This window comes from Miniopterus schreibersii, assembly GCF_964146895.1.
Source record: "Miniopterus schreibersii genome assembly, chromosome: 21".
Classification (NCBI taxonomy): Eukaryota; Metazoa; Chordata; class Mammalia; order Chiroptera; family Miniopteridae; genus Miniopterus; species Miniopterus schreibersii.
Window position 1 is genome coordinate 1,897,005 of NC_138123.1, and position 22,303 is coordinate 1,919,307.

Below are 22,303 nucleotides of genomic sequence, written 5' to 3' on the forward strand. Positions count from 1 at the left end.
GCTCCTCATAAAACAAAAACTTACACTGATCTTTCCCTCGACCTTAACTGTCTCACGCAGGCTGAATTGTACTCGTGTTTTGCCTTCTCCGCTCTGAAATGTTTCCACATGCACAGGATGAGAGGTTTACTTACTGAGGCAGGGCACTTTTGGCGACCATCCATCTCGTGTGCATGTAAGGTACTCCCAACTACTCTCTGAAGGAGTCACATAGTTGCTATGACAGGAATAGTAATACCATTTTCCTACTGCTACTGGAAAATATGGTTTATATCTTGCTTCATTATGTAGGTATCCATGTGGTATATCTGGAAAGTCACAGGGCTGAACTAGCAATAGAAGCAAACAGAAAACAGTATACTTAATGTTTTACCTTAATAAACATCAAATGAGAGAGAAATTGTTTCAATTACACTCATTGCATTTGTGATTCTAAGACAAGAAAAGTTATACAATTCACATGAGGTAAATAACACTCGTGACCATTTCACAGTGTATAAAAACATCAAACCATTATGCTGTGCACCTGAAATTAATATAACTTTATGTGTCAATTTTACCTAAATCAATCAGTCAATAATGAAGCATCTTCCTACGCGCCCTGGGGTCTGTTTCCTGGTGGCGGCAGCAGCCCCTTTAAGGGAACCGCACGTTAACACTCATTTGGACTTGGCCTTGAATCAACTCCGAGGCCACTGGCCTACTGTTTGTATCAGTTCACTGTTCACTCACGGAAGGTCCAGCTTCAGTGTGGGCCCCTTTACAATGAGCTGATAGGTAAAGAAAAGCAGTGCGGTTGCAGAGACAGAAAACTCTTGGAAAGGGGAGAAGAATCAGGGGTAGAAATAAAATACCCTGTTGAACTGCGTGGCATTTGGTGGCACGTGACGACTTTAGAAAATCAACAGTGTCTCCACAGGACATTGTCTCCCTCCTCCGAGGAGCCCAGTCCCCTCCCCTGGGTGAGGCTGGACTGAGGGCCTCTGTTCTCAGGAGCAGGTGCGGCTGAGGGGCGGTGCGCGGCCAGGTCATAAATGGCCCGGAGGCCTCTCCAGGTCTCTCAGGTCACTGGCTCTGGGCGAGTCAAGGCCCTGCGGGGACACCCAGGTGGACTGACCCTGGGCCTCCTGCAGGAGCCCTGGGCGTGGGCCCTCTTGGAAGTGCATCCTGCAGCCCAGGGCAGCCCAGCCCCCGCCTGGCCAGCCTCCCAGGGCAGCGGGGCAGGGAGTGGCTTCAGGTGAGGCAGCTAAGCCGCTTCCAAATCCTGCCCCTGCCAACAATGGGACCGACCAGAGAGGCTGTTGTTTTAAGACAGTGTGTTTGGGGGAATTTGTTACACAGCGATCAGTGACTAGTATACTAGGTGTTAAATGGTGGTACTCTTACCCAGTGTTTTAATTCACATATTGGAATTATATTAGTGAGATAAATATATATTCATCCACATATAGTTAACATTGAATAGTGAAAGATTAGAAGTTTTTTATTAACAAAAATGTGGTTTTAATCTTAATTAGAATCGGCTACTTTGAACAGTAGCGAATGCTTTAGATTCTCTGCTTTACATTGTCAGTGAGGCAAAGATCTGGAAGTACTCGGTCTCCTTTAGTTTTAAATTTATCAGAGGTAACTTCAGAATTAAGAAGCAGGTCAAGGTGTGAATGGAACTCACAGCTACATCTTGGAGGAGGCTCCCAGCCGATATCAGTGCATTTCACCGTGTTTCCTCGGGTGGAAGGGTAATACCCACTTTTACAGTTGTATCTGATTATGTGTCCCACTCTGTATTTCGTCCTGTCAGGAGTGAAGTGACTGTTTGCAATCCTTGGAGGCTCACATGTTACTTCTGGGAAGAGAAAGGGCATGTGGGTTACGAGGGAATCTCTACCCACGAAAACAGTCAAGTACATGACAATAAAGATGCCTTTCTTGGTCCGCCACAGAGTGAAATGGCATTCAAAGGAGCAGAGCTCGCACCCCTCCCCGCCCACTCATTCCCCTCCTCACCTTGGCCGCCTGGAGGGTCTGTGCCCCTGCTCTCCTGAACCCTTTCTCCAAAGCTGCCCCATCCATCGTGATGTTCCCTGTGTGGCAAGGACGTCGTAATACATCCCTTCAACTCTGCTTTCCTCTCCCCTCAACTTCCTTGACTTGTCAAGTTGTGGTAAGGACTCTTTCCAAATATTCCGAGTCCCTTCTTTGCACAGGGCAGTGGAATGAGCGTGGCAGTAATATGTTTCCTTTTAGGAAGGACTCTTTAAGAGCCATTGTGGGAGTTTTTAATCTTTTTTTCCCCAGCCGCAGTGGCTACAGAAAGACATGGAAAGACCCTGTGGCTGACTTCCGATTCATGCAACGAACAGAATGAGCAGAGTCCCTTCTGTTCCACATTGGAGGTCAGCATGGGTAGGAAATAAAATTTAGCTTATGAGGCTAATGCAATTTTGGAACATATTTCTCTTACTCTAATAGGATAACCCAGTCCAGGGTTTGGAAATCCTTCTACATAAAGGACCAGATAAAAAGTCTCTGTCCCAACCACTCTGCTTGCCTTTGTAATGGGAAAGTAGCCACAAACAATACATAAACGAATGGGACTGGCTAGGCTCCCGTAATATAACTTGGTTTACAAAGAGGGGACAGGCTGGATTTGACCTGCGTTCTATACCCTTGACCGGGTCTATCCTAATTTATACAGCTCCCCTTTCAGTTCTTTTTTGTCAACTTTACTGTATCTCAACAATGGATCCACTTGCAAATTTCACGAAGAGAGCAACCAAATAATATTGCGAGAATTTTGTTAAATTAATTAGCAGTAGAAGAGCTTCTGGTGATTGCTTTCAAGCAGTGGGCATACATCCCTTGACACATTTTAATTCCTGATTCTCATAATGTCCGTTAAAATAAACGGTGCTACTAAAACATCAGGGCAGGTGTCTCTTTCCAAAATAATAATATCGCCCAGCCGGTGTGGCTCAGCGGTTCAGCATCCACCTAGGATCAGGAGGTCACGGTTCGATTCCTGGTCAGGGCTCAGGCCCCGGCTGCCGGCTCGATGCCCAGCTGGGGTCGCTCGGGAGGCAGCCGACCCACATCTATGACAATCACCTGTGAGGCAGCATGGACACAGCCAGTGCCTGCCTGTGACCCCTGGTAGACAGACGCAAGTGAGGTGAGGCCTGGTCTCAAAGTGGCTCCACGGGCAGGTGGGAACTTTCCAGATTACAACACAGGGAGAGAAAGCCCAAGCAGGGCATGTCGGCCACACTCAACAGAAGAAACGAAACCCGCTGTTCTCGAAGAGGTGCCGCCACCAAAATTTGAGCCCAGATCAGCAGAGTGGAAAGAACTGTGGAATGAAAGAGCGAGCGCCACAAATCTGCGCAGCGCTCCCTCGGTTCTTTGGCGGAATATATGACACTACAGCGCCGGGCGAGACCCCGTGAGAATGGGAAGAGCAAGTAGGAGAAGAAAGACCTACCAGGAAACAATAAATTCCAAGATTTCCAGGGCACACACAACTCTGGAAAACATTCACATGATTTTTTTTTTTTTTATGTCTTTATTGATTTCAGAGAGAGGAAGAAGGGAGAGGGAGAGAGAGAGAAACACTCAGGAGAGAGAAACATCACCGATCGCCTGCCTCCTGCGCGCCCCCTGCTGGGGATCAAGTCCACAACCCGGGCAGGAGCCCTGACCAGGAGTCGAACCGGGACCTCTCGGTTCCTGGGTTGACCCTCAATCGCTCAGCCACTTTGGACGGCCAGCTATACCTCTCTCTGCCCTCAGCTTCCTTGGCTTGTGAAGTTGTGATAAGGGTTGTTCACAAATATTCTGAGTCCCGTCCTCCCAGGCGCCTGGTAGGGTTGTCCCTCCAGACCCAGGAGGGACTGGTCCCAGGACGGCTCCCAGACATCACATCACTGGACGCTCAAGCCCCTCCTGTGAGTGCACCAGGGACTGGGGTGCTGTTAACTGGACACTTAGGGAGCTTTGCTGTGTTGTTATCGTTGTTACTGAAGGAAATTGACCCAACTAAACAACGTACAAACTCCAACATGCAACAAATTATGAAATTAATAATGCACAGGGATGCATAGTCTGCTCATAGCTGGGCTTACTGGAAGTTTAATTTATGGTAACTCAAAAATGGGAGGACTGAGCTATAAAATAAATGACAGACAGAAAATGACAGTGCAGTATTTGAAAATGTAATAATAAGTAATGCTTTTAAAGATGTTTAAATTTTCAACGATTGTCCATGGTTTCTAAACACCAATTAAAATGTATTGAGATTACACTGGAAATTAAGAATATATTTATTTTAATAATTTATCTTTATTGTTGAAAGTATTAAAGATCTCCCCCTTTTATCTCTATGTATACGAAAATATTTGTTTATTTTAAAAAAGAAATACATCTCTCACATATAGCCAATTTTGGTAAAATATTAAATTGATTATAATATTGATGACCTGTACTAACTTTATAACATTAAAATTAAAATGTTGTAAACATTTAAAAAACTTATGGCCTCATGACGTTTGACATAAGAATGTATAAAATCATTGTCATTTGTAAGATGATGAAAATATGCATTGCTCTGCAAATTTTCGTGTATAGAAGTCAGAGTCCCCCAGACGTTTTGGAGACATAATCTAGCTTTTCTGTGACATGTTTTCTAGCCACACTATCAGGAGCATCTTCACATGACTCCCCCCAATCCCTGTGGAGTGGCTCCCACACTGTGGAACTCAGAAGACAGAAAACAATCTACTTTAATACCCCCGGGTGGGTACGTGACAATTATTCCATCGATTGCTCCTTAGTGTCACCTTACAGCACAGATACTTTCCACTCGACAATTCTTTCAAAAGCACAGACAGCCCTGGCCGGGGTGCCTGCGGGGTTAGAGCTTCGGCCGGGCCCCGAAGGGCTGCCTGTTGGGTTCCAGGTTCGACCCCTGGCCCAGGCTGGGGCGCGTGGGGAAGGCGACCGGTCGATGTGTCTCCTACATCGGAGTTTCTCTCTGTCGCAATAGGAAAAATATCCTTGGGGTTAGGATTAACACCCGCAACAGCAAGAAGACAAACGAGCCCGGACAAGGTCACATTTAAGAAGGAAGCTAAACACTCAGGTCGTTTTCAACTTACCCTGTCCCTGAGCCCAGGGGGCCCACAGGGCGAGCAGGACGCTGACCAGCAGCAGCATGTTGGGGCGCCCGGTGCTGCACCAACAGGTGCTGGGCCGCGCTGCGCGAGGTTTCAGATCCGCTGCACGAGCAGTTGTGAAACGCGAATTTAAGGGAAACACCAGAAGCTAGTTTATCGAGGCGACTCAGTAAATATCAAAGTTCAGTGAGTTTTGCAAAAGCCCCTCCATTTTTCATTAATAATCTACTACTGTGACTGCCAAAAATGTATATGAAAAGCCCTAGATCAATTACTAAAAACACAGACACTTAATAACCAACAAATGGTATAAAATGAAATGCTGAAAGCACAGGCTCATGGAAAGAATGCAGGGGGTTCTCAGGCATGCTGACACACAGATGGCACAAATGAGCAGCGATTAGCAAATGGCATAAATAAGCCATCAATATTCATTACTGATGTTAAATTAAAACTAAACGCCAATTACAAAACATGACACCGTGCCCGGTGGCCTGGCTCAGCGGTTGAGCATCGACCCGGGATCCAGGAAGTCAGGGGTTCGATCCCGGTCAGGGCCAGGGCCCAGGTTGCGGCTCGATTCCCGGCTGGGGGTCCCCAGGGGGCAGCGGGTCAATGACTCTCATCACTGATGTTTCTCTCCCTCTCCCTCCTCTCTCTGAAATCAATAAAAATATATTTAAAAAGCAAAACAAAACAAAACGAAAGTGACACCATAAAAACAGAACGTTGAAAAATGCAAACCTTGTATTAAGCAATTGTGTAAAAAGTGAGTGGTTCTGGTAACATCAGATACAATGAAGTTCAAAAGGGAAACACCAGAGAACATGAAAAGTGTCTTAATGATAAAACATTCAGCCCAGGTGATTTCCAATTCACTGAGGGAGGGAAAACAGCGTGAACACCGTAAGGAGAGCATAGAATGTGAATTTGTAATTGAAAAAAACTCTCAGAATTTCACAAAAAGAGAGTTACTGGAACTAATACACAAAAGCATTTTGTTTATATTGGGAGAAAAAAATCTTAGAAAATGAAATGTTAAAAAGAACACTATCTTTTATAAACATTAAAAAAAAACCCTTAAAATATTAAGGGATAAATCTGACAAAATATTGGTAAGATCGCTACACTGCAAACTGCAAAACATTACTGAGAAAAATTTTAAAGACAAATAGATGATGAGGCCCATAATGTTTGTGGATCGGAAGACTTGCTATCAGTGAGATGTCAATTCTCAATTAATTTATGCTTTCAGTATGGCCCAAGTAAAAGGACCCTATTTAACAACAACAAAATCACTGACAACATGATTCGAAAATTCATTAAAACAACCGGAAGGTCTTTAATCCTAAATACCTAGATGGAAAATAAATAGTCTGTTTATCACGGTGTGAGGGTGTCGTGGGAAGGACACAGAGTACATTCAACACGGGTCATAATTGTAAGAACATACAATTCAAAACTTTCTGCCTCAGAAAATGAGCATGAACTCCAAAAGCCAGTAACAACCTGGAGACTATTTCTAATTTATATCACAGAAGTGTGAGATGAAATGTGACGATCCTATTGTCTCTAAACGAAAACAACAATATGGAAAAGAGACTGGTGTCCATCAGAAAGTTCAGAGAAACCCCAAACAGATGGTACTTACAACACTAGCGCACGAAAGCACATTCGGTACAAAGTACACACGAAAACTCCACGGGGGGCCATGTATCATCTACCAAAGAGGGGGGCTGTTCAACAGGTTGACAACACACCCCTATGGGAAACCAGAAGCCCATGAGATTGCCTGATGGCCCGCTAGCCTCCCTTGGGGAGTCTGTCCTGACAGTGTCCACCTGGCCGTGGCAGAGTTCTCTACGCCTCTCAGGCCGCACGCTCCTGCCCTCGGGGTCTGTTTATGTTCCACTAGCATGTCTTGTGGTTCGGGGGGACATATGTTGAGGACAGAGAAGTGGGAAACACAGGAATTGAAGACCCGCGCGCCGGTTCCCTGCGGCGGAGGGAGCGCGTCCCTGTACCTCCTCCCGGCCTTTGTCCTGTAAACTTCTGGGCACTGCTCAGGGCACATTGTGCGGATGTGCGGGTGTGACTGTCCCTGACCTTGTATTTTATCAGTTTTTATGTCCGTGTTACAACGGCTCTGCCCCACTGAGGTTCTAGCACCTCTCTATGATTTGTCTGAATTATTACACCTGCTAGATGGACATGCAGAGGGTCTCGCATCTCGTCACTTTTGGGGTGTATTAAGCTACTGGTAGAGAAGCAACACTAACTAATAACCTTTAACGTCTAATGGGCAGCATGGGTGTGACAGAGTTTGGTTTTTACATGTTTGTGAAGTAATTTTATGTTGAAGGTGCAGACAAGCATGTCTTCCCATTTCCTCTGACATAAGAGTCTCAAAAGCCTCAGCGGTTGTGAGGAAGCTTCGAGAAGTGAGGGGAACGCGGGGTGGGAGCGGGCCGGGAACGCAGCTCAGTTCGGGCCACAGGCATTTCATGAACAGAACACGCAGCCTTTGGGTTTGTCCCATTTTAATGAGATGCTTTTAGGAAGTGATTCATTGGTCTCTCGGATTCTAATGACATCGTCCACATAATACTTAACACAAACTTTGAGTTATGAATAAAAATGAGTTAAACCTACTTGAAAAACTAAATTGTGAAGAATTTGGCTTAATAATAAAAAAATTCTGAATGAATGTGCCTACTTTGATTTTAAGACTGCCACGTAACTGTCATTTCATGCACAAGTGGGATATGCCACTTTCCCTTCTAGACAGAGTGCTCGGAATGCAGACTCTCGTGACACCTTTCTGTATCCATATTCACATGTAAACTCAATATAGTCATCTGTTTTTGAATAAATTTTTTTTTCATGTGTCCATTTGAGCCTTATGTGATGTTTTTTCATGGTTTCTTCTGATATTACACAAGCGTCTGAAGGAAAAAAAAAGGACCATAAAGCGTTAATTAGTATCCAAATATTTTCCACAGAATTTCAGATTTTCATGTAGAATCTTCTACACAGATCCAGGAATTTATTCTCAAAATCTTTTCCAAACCAATGCACTGAAAACCCATCATGTACACATAAGTCATTTAAGACGACCAATGGCAGTAAAATGAGGAACTATCTGTAACACGTGATCATCACATGTCGACCCGAGTCCACTACGAAGAGCTTTCACTGAAGAATCGCTGAAGGGGGTGGGCGGAGGTGGGGAGGGTGCAGGGGAATAAATGGTGATGGGGAAAATGAAGTAAAATAAAGACAAATAGCTTTTGGTTGCTCACGAATTTCTCAAACTTCATAACCTCGCGTATTACTATTTGGCTGTCAAGCATCTAAGAGAGTGGTTGATAGTCCGTGAAAGTTCTGTTCTAAACAGCAAAGCGTGACAGTCACTGCACGTATTTCCCGGGGCCCACAAGGACAGTAAAGGACTCACCTAAGCATTTCGGTGGCTCACTCCACTTTCCATCGCGACACTCTATTTTCCTGTTTCCCTGAAGTTCGTAGTAGGACTGACACTGATACTCCACTGAAGACCCCGGAGCATAGCGTGCCAATGGGTACGTGGTAATGTCTCCATTGTCAATAGTAGGAGGGGGCCCACATTTCCACCTGGACTCTAAAAAGAGATGTTATTGGATTTACTGAGTGATCGGCAGATCTTCAGGTGGCCGTGGGCTAGGTGGAAGGGACACTGGCCCCTTTCAGCCCCAATCACCCAATGAGGGGCGGCTGGGCCGCAGCACTAGAGCCAGGTGCCCACTCCAAGTATTTTGCACAGAGACGGGGGACGGGGACTGACACCCTACCTTTGCACTGAGGTGGGTCTGTCCAGTTCCCATTTAAACATGACACTTCTGCGTTGCCGAAGAGATCCAAAGAGTTCTTGCACGCGTAACGTACTGTGTCGCCAGACGAATACCGGGACATGTTGTTTTGCACAAAGGCGTTTTCCACGGCGGGGGGGCTGCCGCAGGAAGTATCTGAGCAGAAGGAAACAACACGGGTCCCCAAGCCGCGCTCGTGAGAACGCACATCGGCCAACGGGATTCCCACCTGCTTCTGGGCACTTAAAGCCAGCAGTTCACCTGTCATTAAGACTGGACATTCCCACAAATTTACACAGAAGAGCGACAAAGGAGATAAAGCAATATTTTTCTGGGTGAGTTAAGCTTCTTCCCCATCCTCTCTCGAAGGTTAATAGAGATTTTCAGGCCCATCAAAGTGATGACCTTGCTCTGCAAAACTTTTCAGTTTGATGTAGTCCCATTTGTTTATTTTTTCTTTTATTTCCCTTGCCCGAGGAGACATATCTGAGAAAATACTGCTACGAGAAATGTCCGAGATTTTACTGCCTATGTTTTCTTCTAGGATTTTTATGGTTTTGAATCTTACATTAAGTCTTTAATCCATTTTGAGTTTACTCTTGTGTAGGGTGTAAGAAGGTGACCCAATTTCATTGTTTTCCTTGTATCTGTCCAATTTTCCCAACACCATTTAATAACCAATGTCACCCTAATTAATTCACTACAGATTTAAACCATTTCTTTTAAAGGCAAAGAAAAAAAGGGTGATGGTTTTTCTGGTCATTTTCCTTCACATTTAATAAAATAAACATAAATTATATAAATTCAAAATGAATTTATAAACCCTAGAAACTCATAATAAAGAGATTATTTGGCATCAGAATTTGGTTTACAATCATGCTTTTGAATTGTAGCTTCAGGTCCTTAGAAAAACACGCACCGAGAAAAAATTATGAATCAACGTGCTCGGAGGGATAACCAAGCAGGTGAAGGAAGAAGACCACTTAGAAGATCCAAACAGAAATTGAGGGAAACAGAATTTATAATTTTTATAAAAATACTCTTCAGTCATTGGCGTGCTTACGGGCGCTGCAGTGAGCAACGTGCAGCTCCCGGGTGAGGTTCAGGTGGATATAAAGGAATCACAGGCTAAAGCTACTATTCCCGGAAAAATGTGTGCGTAGACTCTGCTGGGAATTCTTCAAGTTTCTGGGTCACAGCCCTGGAGTTTCTGATTCTGAGGTAGCTGAGCCTGTGGATTTCCATTTGCAGTCCTACCAATCCCCCAGGGACTCCGATGCGGCTGAGACCTCTGGGGCTCCAACGCCCACCTCTGAGGACACACTCACTCCTCTAGGTTAAGGCGTTAACCTTCCTTGGTCTGGCCTAAACCAGAACCTATGTCTTTTTTTTATTGATGCAAGAAGCAATTTTGTATTATATTATTAAAGACACTTTAAAAACAAATTTTCACCCAGCTGGCATGGCTCAGCGGTTGAGCATTGACCTCTGACCCAGGAGATCGGGGTTCGGCTCCTGGTCAGGGCCCAGGCCCAGGCTGCCGGCTCGGTCCCCAGTCCGGGGTGTGCAGGAGGCAGCCAATCAATGACTCTCATCATTGATGTTTCTCTCTCTCTCACCTCTCCGCCTTCTCCCTTCTTCTCTCTGAAATCAGTAAAGACATATTGAAAAGTAATAATAAAAATAAAAATAAATTTTAAAATTTCATCAACATACCTTTGCATGCTAGAGATCCTATCCACCTGTTGTTCTTACATGTTACATAATTGAATCCATCCATTTGGTAATATTCTTGACATCTATAAGTCACTCGGTCTCCTGACCTATATAATGTCTTCCTCGGGCCCACAAAGATGGCATTATCAAAGCTGGGTGGCTGAGAACAAGTTGCTTCTGAAACGCACATACACAAAACAAAAAAACACCCGTATACTTGTTCAGTAAAGCTTTAAAAACACATATTGGCCAATAATTATAATCTAGAATATTAGGTATATACCAAACCAATGCATCCTGTATAATATTTTTCTTGTAACTTGGAAATATGTTAGCAGTCGTGACTTAATTACACTGAATGATTCTACATTTATCCAAAGCGTACCGCGGGAACGGTGATATTGAAAGCCCGAGGAGATGGGCAGACAGGTAACGCTTGAGACCAACTTCTTACATCCAAATTCTTATTTGTCCATATGGACCACCTACAGTATGTACATATTCCTATGTTTTGCTTCTGTCTAAATCTGTTTCCCATAATTACATCAAACATCTTAGAAAATTATGTACTTATAAGGAGATAACTGATAAACTAAAAGGTGAATTGAATAATGCTGAGATTGGTAGGCAGGGACCAGCTGTGATACAGGAAGAGCGATGGGATGTCCATTGGACACGTGGAAAGTGAACTCAGATGACGTCAAAATGAAATACTTCGGCCCCTGTTGCCAAAGTTTTCATATTACTGGGGCTATGAATTCTCTACCAGAATCCAGAACTTTTATAGAGGTACCTTCTAGAATGACTGCAGTTTTATATTTGTATCATTAATGCTCTGAATTATAGATATTTGTCAGCCTTAGAATGAAATTAAGTACACTATACTTGTGCATTCTGGTTCAGGGGACCATTTTCTTCCTTCACATTTTACAGATGCAGGTCCTTGAATTCCAAATCCTTTGAGACAGCTGTACGTATATTTTTGCCCATATTGATAACTGTTTAACACATTATACATATTAGCATTGGGAATCTTAGGTGGTGGTCCACAAGGAAGTCCTAAAAAAACACACACACAAAAAGAATGCATATTTCATTAACTGAAATGTAACTTATTTCATATACTGGCTGTCATATTTGGTACTTTTATTTGAAAGAAAATGACCAACAGGTGCCAATATCACATCACAGAAAAGGTACACAAATGCTTCTAAAACCACCATTGTGTTTTGTGTCCAGCTGTCAGCTTGAACCAAGAACTTGATACAAAAATGGGAACATATCTAAAAATGGGGCTGTCAATGGTTCTCTAACCAATCATGAGTAATAAAAAGAAACACATGAGAATTAATCACCTTAATAAAAGTAGCATATATTGTAAGAGATCAGAAGGGACATAGCAGGGCCCGGCCGGGTGTGGCTCAGCAGTTGAGCATCCACCTAGGATCCAGGAGATCTCGGTTTGATTCCCGAGCAGGGCACATGCCCAGGTTGCGGGCTCCTCCATCCCCAGCAGGGGGTGTGCAGGAGGCAGCCGATCAATGACTCTCTCATCACCGATGTTTCTCTCTCTCTCTCTTTCTTCCCCTTCCTCTCTCTGAAATCAATAAAATATATTTTTTAAAAAAGAAGGGACATAAATTTGTAGGAAGAACATAAATTTTTTAAAAAACCTGCTAGCAGAGCCTTCACTAAAACCCAAATGAATATGTAGGAATATGACTATGCAGACCTAGATGAATAGCTGGGTTTGATTTTACTACACTTCCAGTTTTAGTAGGAAAAACCCCCCCAAAATTAAAAATGATTTCATTATGAACCAATAAAATGAACAAAAATGGGACTGGTTTGCTTATGCAAAAATTGTTTGGTAAAATGTGTTAATATATAAATGACACATAAATATATAAATGGTTTGGAATATTTGTACATCTAAAGAATTATGCTTTTGATGATGATTATTTTCATCAAAGGCATGATGATTATTGTACCAAAAATAAGCTTTTAGTTTGCCTGCTGTCTTACCTACACACTGAGGTGAAGTCCCCCATTTCCCCAGGTGGCATGTTATCCCATCTTCTTTAGACAATCTGAAGCCGTCATTACAAGTATAATTTAACTTGGTGCCATGTGCGTAGAGCTGGGGTCCCGGGGTCTCTTCTCCGTCCTCCGCGGTGCCAGGGGACTCGACGTGTCCATGCTCCACATGCGGCGGCTCGGGGCAGGGAGCCTTTTCTGTATAAAGAGCAGAGGGCAAGGGTCAGGCGCCAAGGTGGCCTTCCGATGGGACAGTGAAGCCTTCCGATGGGACAGTGAAGCCTTCTGATGGGACAGTGAAGTCTTCCGATGGGACAGTGAAGCCTTCCGATGGGACAGTGAAGCCTTCTGATGGGACAGTGAAGTCTTCCGATGGGACAGTGAAGCCTTCTGATGGCTGGGATTTTACAGTAAGGATAATTTGAACAAATGAAATGATTTAATAACTAAAAAACACTTGAAACTTGCAAAGACACAGGGCTCCAGAAAGCCCATGCCACCGGCCATTTGCCCCAGGAGCCCCGTCACCCCTGTTCATCTTCTGGCCTAAAATGCGCATAAGCAGCCGTTGTCTCTGGCACTCCCACAGCCACCCGCCGTTTCCGTTTGTGCTCATTTCTCAGGAGGAGCTGAACGGTGCAGACTGATCTCCGCCCCTGGACTGCAATGCGCTGCTCCCCACAAGGCGACAGGGACGCGGGAGGGCCCCACCGAAAGGCAGCTGAAGCTGGGCCCGCTACTGACCCACGCAGCGCGGGATCGACTCCCAGCTCCCGTTCCTGCACACGATTTCCTCTCCTTCCTGAATTAGAAAGTTTTCTTGACACAGGATAGATATTTTTTCTCCTTCTTGATAATTCACTGTCGTTGTCATATTTTGAGATTTGGGAATCTGAGGTGGGGGTGGGCACCTTGGCGCTTCTAGAAATACAAGAATTAGATTTCTTGGTGAAAAATCGCAAGTTAGAAATATTAGAAGAATAATTCAGGAAGTGGTCAGTAATAGGCATCCCAAAAGATCAAGTTATAATGCTATGTCCGCGTTTAAACCTTACACTGTTTCGTCTTATCCGTCACTAACACACCGCCCTGGGTGTATATTCTCACGGCCTACACAGATCCTTACTTTTTCTTCCTTCCACCATCAGTCTTGGAAGGTTTATGTAAAATGCTTTCTGTATATTCTAAGCCTGAGGAAACTGGTACAAATATTGAGGACAGTGGGTCAAGGTGCCCTACAGTTAAAGAGGCGCCGCAAGACATGAAAAGCGGAAACGGGAACGAACCCTGTGTTATTAGAATTTGGTGGTGGCAATAACTCAGTGTTTTCAAGACAGATGTAAGTGAACAGACAGCCTGGCCGGCGTGGCTCAGCGGTTGAGCATCGACCTAGGATCCAGGAGATCGAGGTTCGATTCCCAGTCAGGGCACAGGCCCGGGTTGCGGGCTCGATCCCCAGTAGGGGGCGCGCAGGAGGCATTGATGTTTCTGTATCTCCCTCCCTCTCCCTTCCTCTCTCTGAAATCAATAAAGACATTTATATATACACACACACGCGCGCAAAGACAGATGAGTAGATGGGTAGATGCCCACAGAGACAGATGGATGCCTACAAAGACAGATACGTAGGTAGACACATGCATCCACAGACGCTTAGATAAGCACATGAGTTATAGGCAAAGGCACATTTGTAACACGAGAAATTGGCAGCAATTGTATTCCAACAGTAATGGGCATGCCCACTGTCCTATGCTAATTTAAAGCCACCATATTTCTGGGTGGTTTGTTATATAGCTGACGAATGCACGATACACTTAATATTCAGAAACAGTGTTTCGGTTATTTTGTAAATTACCTTCCAGCTGCAAAACTATACAGAATAAATAGCTAATGAAAAAATTTTAAGACACAGAGACTCCCTTTACAAGGTAAGAAGAAAAAGAATACGTTTTGAAAATGTTGTAAACAAGAGCTCACCTTTGCAGGACACTTCAGGCTCCCATCTCCCATTTACGCAGGTTGAGTGTTTCTGCCCTGACTTCCCTTCACATGAGTAGTTCATTTGCCGATTATGCTCAGAGTCAACCCATTCCAACTGGATTCTCTCAGATGTGGTCGGCGTTGGTAATTTACAGTTCGCAAGTTCACCTGTTGCTATAAAATGGAAATATTCCACTGAAAACACTAATTAGGAGTATCCAAACAACTAACATAAATATAACTCTACAGTCTAGAGTATAATGAAATTAGAATTTAGGTCTATAAATTCCACCAGCAAAGTCATTCCTGAGCATGTCCATGAGGCGAGCTCTTATGTACGAGCATAGTCCTATGTCCAGTGTTGAAACTGCAGAAACAACAACCATCCTAAAGACCTTCTGCACTCCGGGGACTGCAAGAACACTGGAGGTTCACTTTTTGTCTGATCTACGTAGTAGAGTCATCTCATGACTAAATGTGGTCCCACTTGAGAAATATGCAAATTTTCATATCCATTTTTACTTGATCTCAAACATCTCTACATTATATTAATCAACAATCTTAAAACGTTAAGTGGAAAAAAAAACTATCTGTGGATGTAGAAGATAGGAAATTGCTAGTCTAATTACATTGTTAAATAAATTTAATGTAAAATAATAATAAAAGTTGATCTACGGTGCAATGTACAGAATGTGAATATTTAAGCATATCTTTGGCATGATCACCAAAATCCAGAATAAGGAACTGGGTCTTTAAGTCATAACCTATTTTGTATATATTCTTAGAATCTCTGAGAAGCTGTTTTATACATCAGATCATCCTACTATCCAATGATATTATAATGCCATAATAATAAATTTTTGCTGGCTTCGCTACGAGTCATATAGAGACTATTGAAGTTATTTATACAGCCACATATTTCAAAAATGCAATGCAGCTGACAATCCTTTTTGATTCTGATAAGATATCAGTGTAGGTCTTAGGTAGTATTTGTTAATAATTTGCTAATGATGAGAGTCAAGTGAGGTTGAACAAAACAAAACAAAGTCAAGTAAGTGGCCAAAGTAATGATTTTGCAATGCAACCTTGAAAATAAAACTAAAACAGAGGGGACTAATTTAAAACAGACAAGAGGCTTGAGAATTCATCTTATTTTTTAGGACTGGTCCAGAGTGTTGAGGGAGACAAAATGAATCTTTTTCCAGAGATGACTGAAGGAAGCTTTGTAGTCAAAAGGATGTGTGATGGTTGCTGTCATATGCCCTATGATGACTGGTTTCTGAAAGAATTTCTTTGTTTATTGGGAGAAAATAAACATCTTTAGAAGAGTGGAAAGTTGGATTATAGGGAGGTACAGAATAATCACTGGGGCGGAACATTTTAATCATATGTCTATACGTAAAATTGAGCTTCACACGTGTCAAGCAAACAATGTTAAGATCAGGGACAGATACATACAATGTTATTGCTGGTTTCTATTTTTCCTCTGTACACACCACTGAACTATAAACAATGAATGTTAGGATTTGTTATAATCTACAACCTGACATTTTCAGGAATATCTCTGAACTTCAAAAATGTGGTTGCAAGTCGAGTTTTACAATAAAACGATTACATGTTATTAAACGTCAACTATAGAAGTGTGTTCTCACCAATGCACTGAGGTGGCTGGGTCCAGTTACCTCTGATACACGTAATGGATCTGTGACCGACCATCGTAAATGCTTCTCCACAACTGAACTCTACTGACATCCCATGGTGATAGGGGGGAGTCGCATGGGACACGTTGCCGTGATCAAGAGCAGGTATATCTCCACATGTACTGTTCTCCTCTGTGAAAGTTCCACAGACATATGTTCATCTTTAAAATGTAATTTATACACGTATATGAGTAGAAACACAAAGTGCTGAGTGAAGTCGAGAGAGACTGATATTTTGTGCACATTACCAATACACACGGGCGGGGGTGTCCATTCTCCGTCCACACACTGGACCTTCCTAGAGCCCTTCATCAGGAACCTCGGGTTGCAGACATATTCCACCACCTCACCGTGCTCATAGTGTCCCTTCGGTGTCTCTGCGGTTTCCCCATCGGGGAGGGGGGGAGGTGGACCGCACGCCTGTACCACAGCTACGGGAGAAATACTGCATAGTTCAAGGTCACATCGTCTACAACTTAAAATTGTATTAATTTACAACTTAAAATCCAGGAAAGTGAAGATTTTGCTTTCTTAAATTTATCATTCATGACCCGCTTTATTAGCACGTTCTTTGAGAAAGGAAAAAGAATGGTCTTTGCCCCACATTCACGTCTCCCGGTTCTGTTACTTACACCGAACTAGCATATTGGAAGTATATTTAAGCCCAGGAAACATGTTCAATATTCTAGATGACCTAAAAACATATGCAAACCAATGAGAAAATATAATTGTGTAACTTACGGTGATAGTCGCATTCCAGGGAAACATTTCATCAAAACTCTTTTTAAAAAGACCGTCACTGGAGGCGAGCGTTTAGTCAACGAATTTTCACTCTCAGTTACCCACGGGCCTGAATTAACTCCATGACCCTTGAATATTGTTTAGACACAATCAGGGCAACTTGAGGTGAGGCCCATGCTGACAGAAACGTCCAACATTAGTGGTGAAATGTGGTGCAAAAAATACGACTAAAGAGGTCGCTGCAGTGTCAGACACACTATGTCTATCTACGGATACTTCCAATATATAGTTCAAAAAACAACTGAAGATTATTTTCTTAAATAAGGAAATCTGAGGTATCTACTACCCAACACGTGTTCCTCCAAAGTTTATCTCTGGCTTAACGCACTGAGTTATAAGACACACTGGAAGCCAATAGAAAATTCAGAGAGAAAAGCAAAATTAACATCCAAAGTTCTAATTCTTATTTGAGCGGCTGCCAGAGAAATATTCACCTTTACATGTTGGGAGGTTAGGGGACCACCCAAAGTGGTAGCACTGAACCGAATCTGGTCCAAGAAGTTTAAGTCTCCGTCTGCAGGAAAATTTCAGCACGTCTCCAACGACATATTTGTCTTTCTGGGGCTGAGCAAGTAAGTTTGCTTCTATATCGGGAACGATGCATTCTTTCTCTATAAAAAGTTAAATATTTAATGAGAACATATGTCTAGTCAGTAAACTGTGTATGTCATGCAAAAATAAGTTGCTGGGTGTTGCATAAACAGAGAGGCATCAAATAAAAATCTCCCTGGAAATGCATTATCTGTCATGTTTAATACATTCTTCAAGTCCATATGGGATTCTCAGGACAGCAATAGATGTGTCCTGTAAAAGCTACTTGCTTACAATGGATCTGATTTTATCACCAACACTTATAAAATCAAATGTTACATTTTGGGTATTATCAAAACACTACTATTCTCTCACGTAAAAAACCAAAACATTAGTGCTCCAATTTTAAACTACATGCTTGAATAAAAATTGGCATTTTTGTTTAAATACCAGTGGGGAACCAGGACACTCAGAGAGGCATTTCTAATATATTTCAGTAGAGGAACGTTAAAAGTCACTTAATTGATAAATTAAATCAATTCCTACCAATGCGTTCCCAAGCTCATAAGTTATAAAATTTTCGATAGGAAGCCGTGTTGGCCACCTTGGTTTCTACTGCTCTCTCTTATCACTTCCTCATATTTTCCTTCATGTTTTCCTGTCATACTCCTGATTTTGCATGTTTTTTGGTGTGTGTCTGTGTGTGTGTGTTTAAAGAAGGCCCCTTGAAGGTGTAAAACTTCTGCCTTCATACAACCTGGATCTGCCTCTAATCCCAGAAAACGCATTTATGATCACCTTAAAGCCCCGCCCTTTTACAGAGAGTAAAATCCAAACTCTTTAGGATCCATCTCTTGCCTACAATTCCAGTGTCATCTTATATCATCTCCCTTTGTCAATCCAGACTCCAGGCTTTATGGTCCTTGAATATTTCTAAACAGGTCAGTTCTTGCTCTCGCTGTTGCGCCGTCCTTAATGGTTCTCAGCCCTTCTGGGCATTGGTGCCGTCCTATGTGAGACAGAGCCCTCCATCCCTCCTATGTTAGAAGCCCTCAGGTTCTTTTGTTTCTTTGCGCACAGGGTATATAAAAATGTCTTAGACACAGTTGTTCATTTGGTTCACTGGCTTTGTCATTTTTTCCCCCATAATGCAAGGAAAGCTCTCAAAAGGCAGACGCCTCGTACTTTTCACCACTTTCTCTCAGCCGACGTGGAGCCGACTAGGTGCGTGTGCACAGCCTGAGTGGAGCGCGATCACCCGGGCCTTAGACACGGAGCGTCTACTTCTCCTGGTCATAAAGTCCCCGTGTGTCGTCTCCCCCTCTCTGAAACCTGTTGTAAACCTTTTCTACTCAGCCTTGTGGTCCTGCCTCCCTTCTCCCGTGTACGCTCCCTGTCACACGACCCTGTCTCCTAGGTCAAGGGGAGCAGAAACGTCCAACTCCAGCTTCCTCACAGCGGGAGAGTCGCACATCCCTGCTCCTTCCATCCGCCTGTTAAAAAGCTGGGAGGAGCCCGGCAGGTGTGGCTCAGAGGTTGAGCCTCGACCTGGGATCCAGGAGATGGGGTTCGATTCCCGGTCAGGGCACAGGCCCGGGTTGGGGCTTGACCCCCAGCAGGGGGCGAGCAGGAGGGAGCCGATCAATGACTCTCATCATTGGTGTTTCTCTCCCTCCCTCTCCCGTCCTCTCTCTGAAGTCAGTATGTACACGTATGTTGGAAGGGGCTCTGCTGCCACGAAAGCCTCGGGCTTCCACAGGAGCTCTGGCTGCCTGTCCCTGCCACCCTGCCGGGGACTCCCAACCTCAGGCACGCAGCCCCTGCCTGCTTCCCTCTGGACTACACACTCCTCGGCATTCGGTGGGCTCTGCCGTCAACCAACTTTTCCCCAAAACTACTTCCTTCCGCACATCGTTTCACTGAGCACTGTCCTGGGCGCCGGTCCCCAGGCAGCCAGCTTCTTGGAGGAGTTATCCCCGCGGCCGTGCACATTTCTGACTAATCGTCTCTCTTCAGCAGGTACTAGTAGGTTCTGCTCCATCCGTCCCACCCAAAACCTTTTCTGGTCTATTTACTGTTGGCTTCTAAGTAGCCAAATCCGCCACCATCTGACATTCTTCGAACGGGACGCACCAACTGAGTTAGAAGGAGCCCCCCGTCCCCATAGCAATGTGGCTAGACTGCGGCTTCCTTGGGGCGCTGCCTGGCAGGCCCTGTGGGAGAAGTGCCCATGGAGAATGGAGTCTAATGACCAAGACATTTTAAAAAATACTAGGATGTTTGTCCACACTGAAGCACTGTACAGATCAGGAAGCGTGGGCACCCCTTCGGATGAGCTCTGGGGCTGCCCGGAGACGCGGCCTTAGCAAATCGTGGGGTGGGGCCGGCGCACGGACCCCATCAACCCGCCAGCGACCCTTCCTCTGGCTTCATCCCTTCCTTCCCTGTGCACACCTGCCACAGCGTCCATTCCAACGCTTGCCCTCCGGGGCTCCTGTCTCTCCGCTCTGCTGCCCACTGCCCTTCTGGCTGACACCTTCAAACAGGCCGGGAGCTCAGGGCTCAGCCCCGAGGTCTCTGCCTTTCCCAGGCTGTCCCCTTCCCTCGGAGATGTCGTCACTTACATGGTGATCATCGCCTGGAGACCTGGCTGCACCTAAACATTGGGCTCTACAGTTTATAACCCAGTTTTGACCGTCCGCGGGCAGCTCAACCATCATGTGCCCAAGTCAAAAGCTGAGCTGTCCCTCTCAGTGCTCCTTCTACCGCACCCACCCACTTACAAAAAGCCGAATCCATTTGCCTGCCTTCTTATGAAAAATGTAAAGATGCGAGCCCCTTGGTCATTACTGTCTGACACCCAGCATGCAGGAACGTTCCCTGTGTTTTCTCTCACCAGAACGTGTCCCAAATCTGTCCTCTGCGCCTCACCTTCTCAGCCGTCCATCTATCCCCATTCCCACCTAAAAGTCTCCATCATCTTCAGCAGAATCCCCGATTATTTCCCAAATACTGTTTTGTTTTCCAAGCTTTGCACATACTGTCCCCTTGAGCTGGAATATTCTCCAACCGCCCAGCTGCCCACAGACTGCAGTTCTGTTTCTAACCCTGAAAGACAGACAGCTGACCGGCAGACATAAAGGAGAGTCACGCAACAGTCCTCAGAGATATTCGAAATCAGAGACTAGAGAGATCCTCTCGGGACCTGCAGGGACGCACCCCGGAGCTGGGAGGCGCCAGGCACAAACTGGGGAGGAAACTGCTCGGGAAGTTGTAAAAAAATACAGTTTGGGTCATGAGTGACCACAATATGATATAATATTTACAGAATATAAAAGCTTGCATGTAGAATCATAAAACCCGTATACATTACGAACAGATTTTGTCTATTTGGATAATCCTGAAGATCAGTACTTACCATGACAGGTGGGCGTATCAGACCAACCATGTTCACCACACACTATGACCCCTGTGGTGTGTCCATCTCCGTTTTTATATCCGTCCTGGCATTCATAGGCCAACCTGTCTTTGACCTTAAACCACGTGCCATCACTCTTGGCTCTGGCATTCTCAAATACTGGCATATCACAAGATTCTAATGCATAATAGAATTGAAGATTTCATTTCTAATATTATTTAACGGACAATCCAATTGCATAAGTTCCATCCCAAGAACAGAAAAAGCTTTATCACTTAGCATGTGCTAATAAATTATGTATCACATAAAAATAATCTAAGCGTACCAGTGGTAAATCATTGTCCTAAAATCGTTACTCATAATACAAACATGTATTTCTACACAGCAGTTTCACCATTGCCTAAATCACCCAAAAAGTTCATTTTAGGAGCATTTTTCTCAATTCATTTAAAGTTAGACATTTATTCCATGCTAGCAGTAAAACAGGCCATAGCAGATGCATTATACTTTTTTTTTTTTTTTAACAAAGCAGAATAGCATTTCGTGAATGCAGATGCCAAACTTGTTAGCAGTTGTGAAATACATGCTTGAGAAAATGAACTGGTTCAACACAAAATTAATTTTCAACAGTGAGTAAATTTTTAACACTATAAAATTCTACTTTAAAGCATACTAAGTTTTAAAGCTCACATGTTAATTTAGCTTTTACAGATACTTCTTAATATATATTCTTCTTTGTATATTCCTTTATGCTTATCAAGATTGAATGTAAAGACAGTTCTATATTTATAATTAGTATAGGAAAACAAAATGTTAAAAATGGTCTCAGTTTTCACTAACTCTTTTCTGGAGTGATGTTAATAAAGGTTTAAATAGTTTACCTCAAATTTTATAACATATTATGCAGTCCGCTAGCTTAAAGGTTTAAAAAAAAGAAAGCAAAACTATAATAATAACAAGAATAATACAGACATTTTTTCTTTCCTATTAAGAGTGTTGTAATGAATAACCGATCTCAATTTAATATAAAATGAGTCTGATATGGATTCAACCTCTATCATTTCTTCTTTCGGTACTTCCCATAGGAAGTGATTCAATTGG

At 43.7% G+C, this 22,303-nt stretch overlaps 1 protein-coding gene across 6 annotated transcripts in view; it reads right to left on the bottom strand.

Moving 5' to 3' along the window:
* CFH (complement factor H) overlaps positions 1-22,303 on the bottom strand; it is a 62,073-nt gene that overhangs the window by 17,745 nt on the left and 22,025 nt on the right. For 3 of the 6 annotated variants that reach the window (XM_081123739.1, XM_081123737.1, XM_081123735.1), the window contains exons 11-20: positions 21,203-21,379; positions 17,688-17,864; positions 16,701-16,883; positions 16,405-16,584; positions 14,750-14,926; positions 13,517-13,693; positions 12,761-12,970; positions 11,621-11,794; positions 10,736-10,912; positions 9,002-9,175 (exon numbers count right to left, since the gene is read on the bottom strand). In XM_081123739.1, coding sequence (XP_080979865.1) covers positions 9,002-9,175; positions 10,736-10,912; positions 11,621-11,794; positions 12,761-12,970; positions 13,517-13,693; positions 14,750-14,926; positions 16,405-16,584; positions 16,701-16,883; positions 17,688-17,864; positions 21,203-21,379 — 1,806 coding nt within the window. The remainder of the gene's footprint in view (positions 1-9,001; positions 9,176-10,735; positions 10,913-11,620; positions 11,795-12,760; positions 12,971-13,516; positions 13,694-14,749; positions 14,927-16,404; positions 16,585-16,700; positions 16,884-17,687; positions 17,865-21,202; positions 21,380-22,303) is intronic. The other 3 variants (XM_081123736.1, XM_081123738.1, XM_081123740.1) reach the window with 3 other exon arrangements.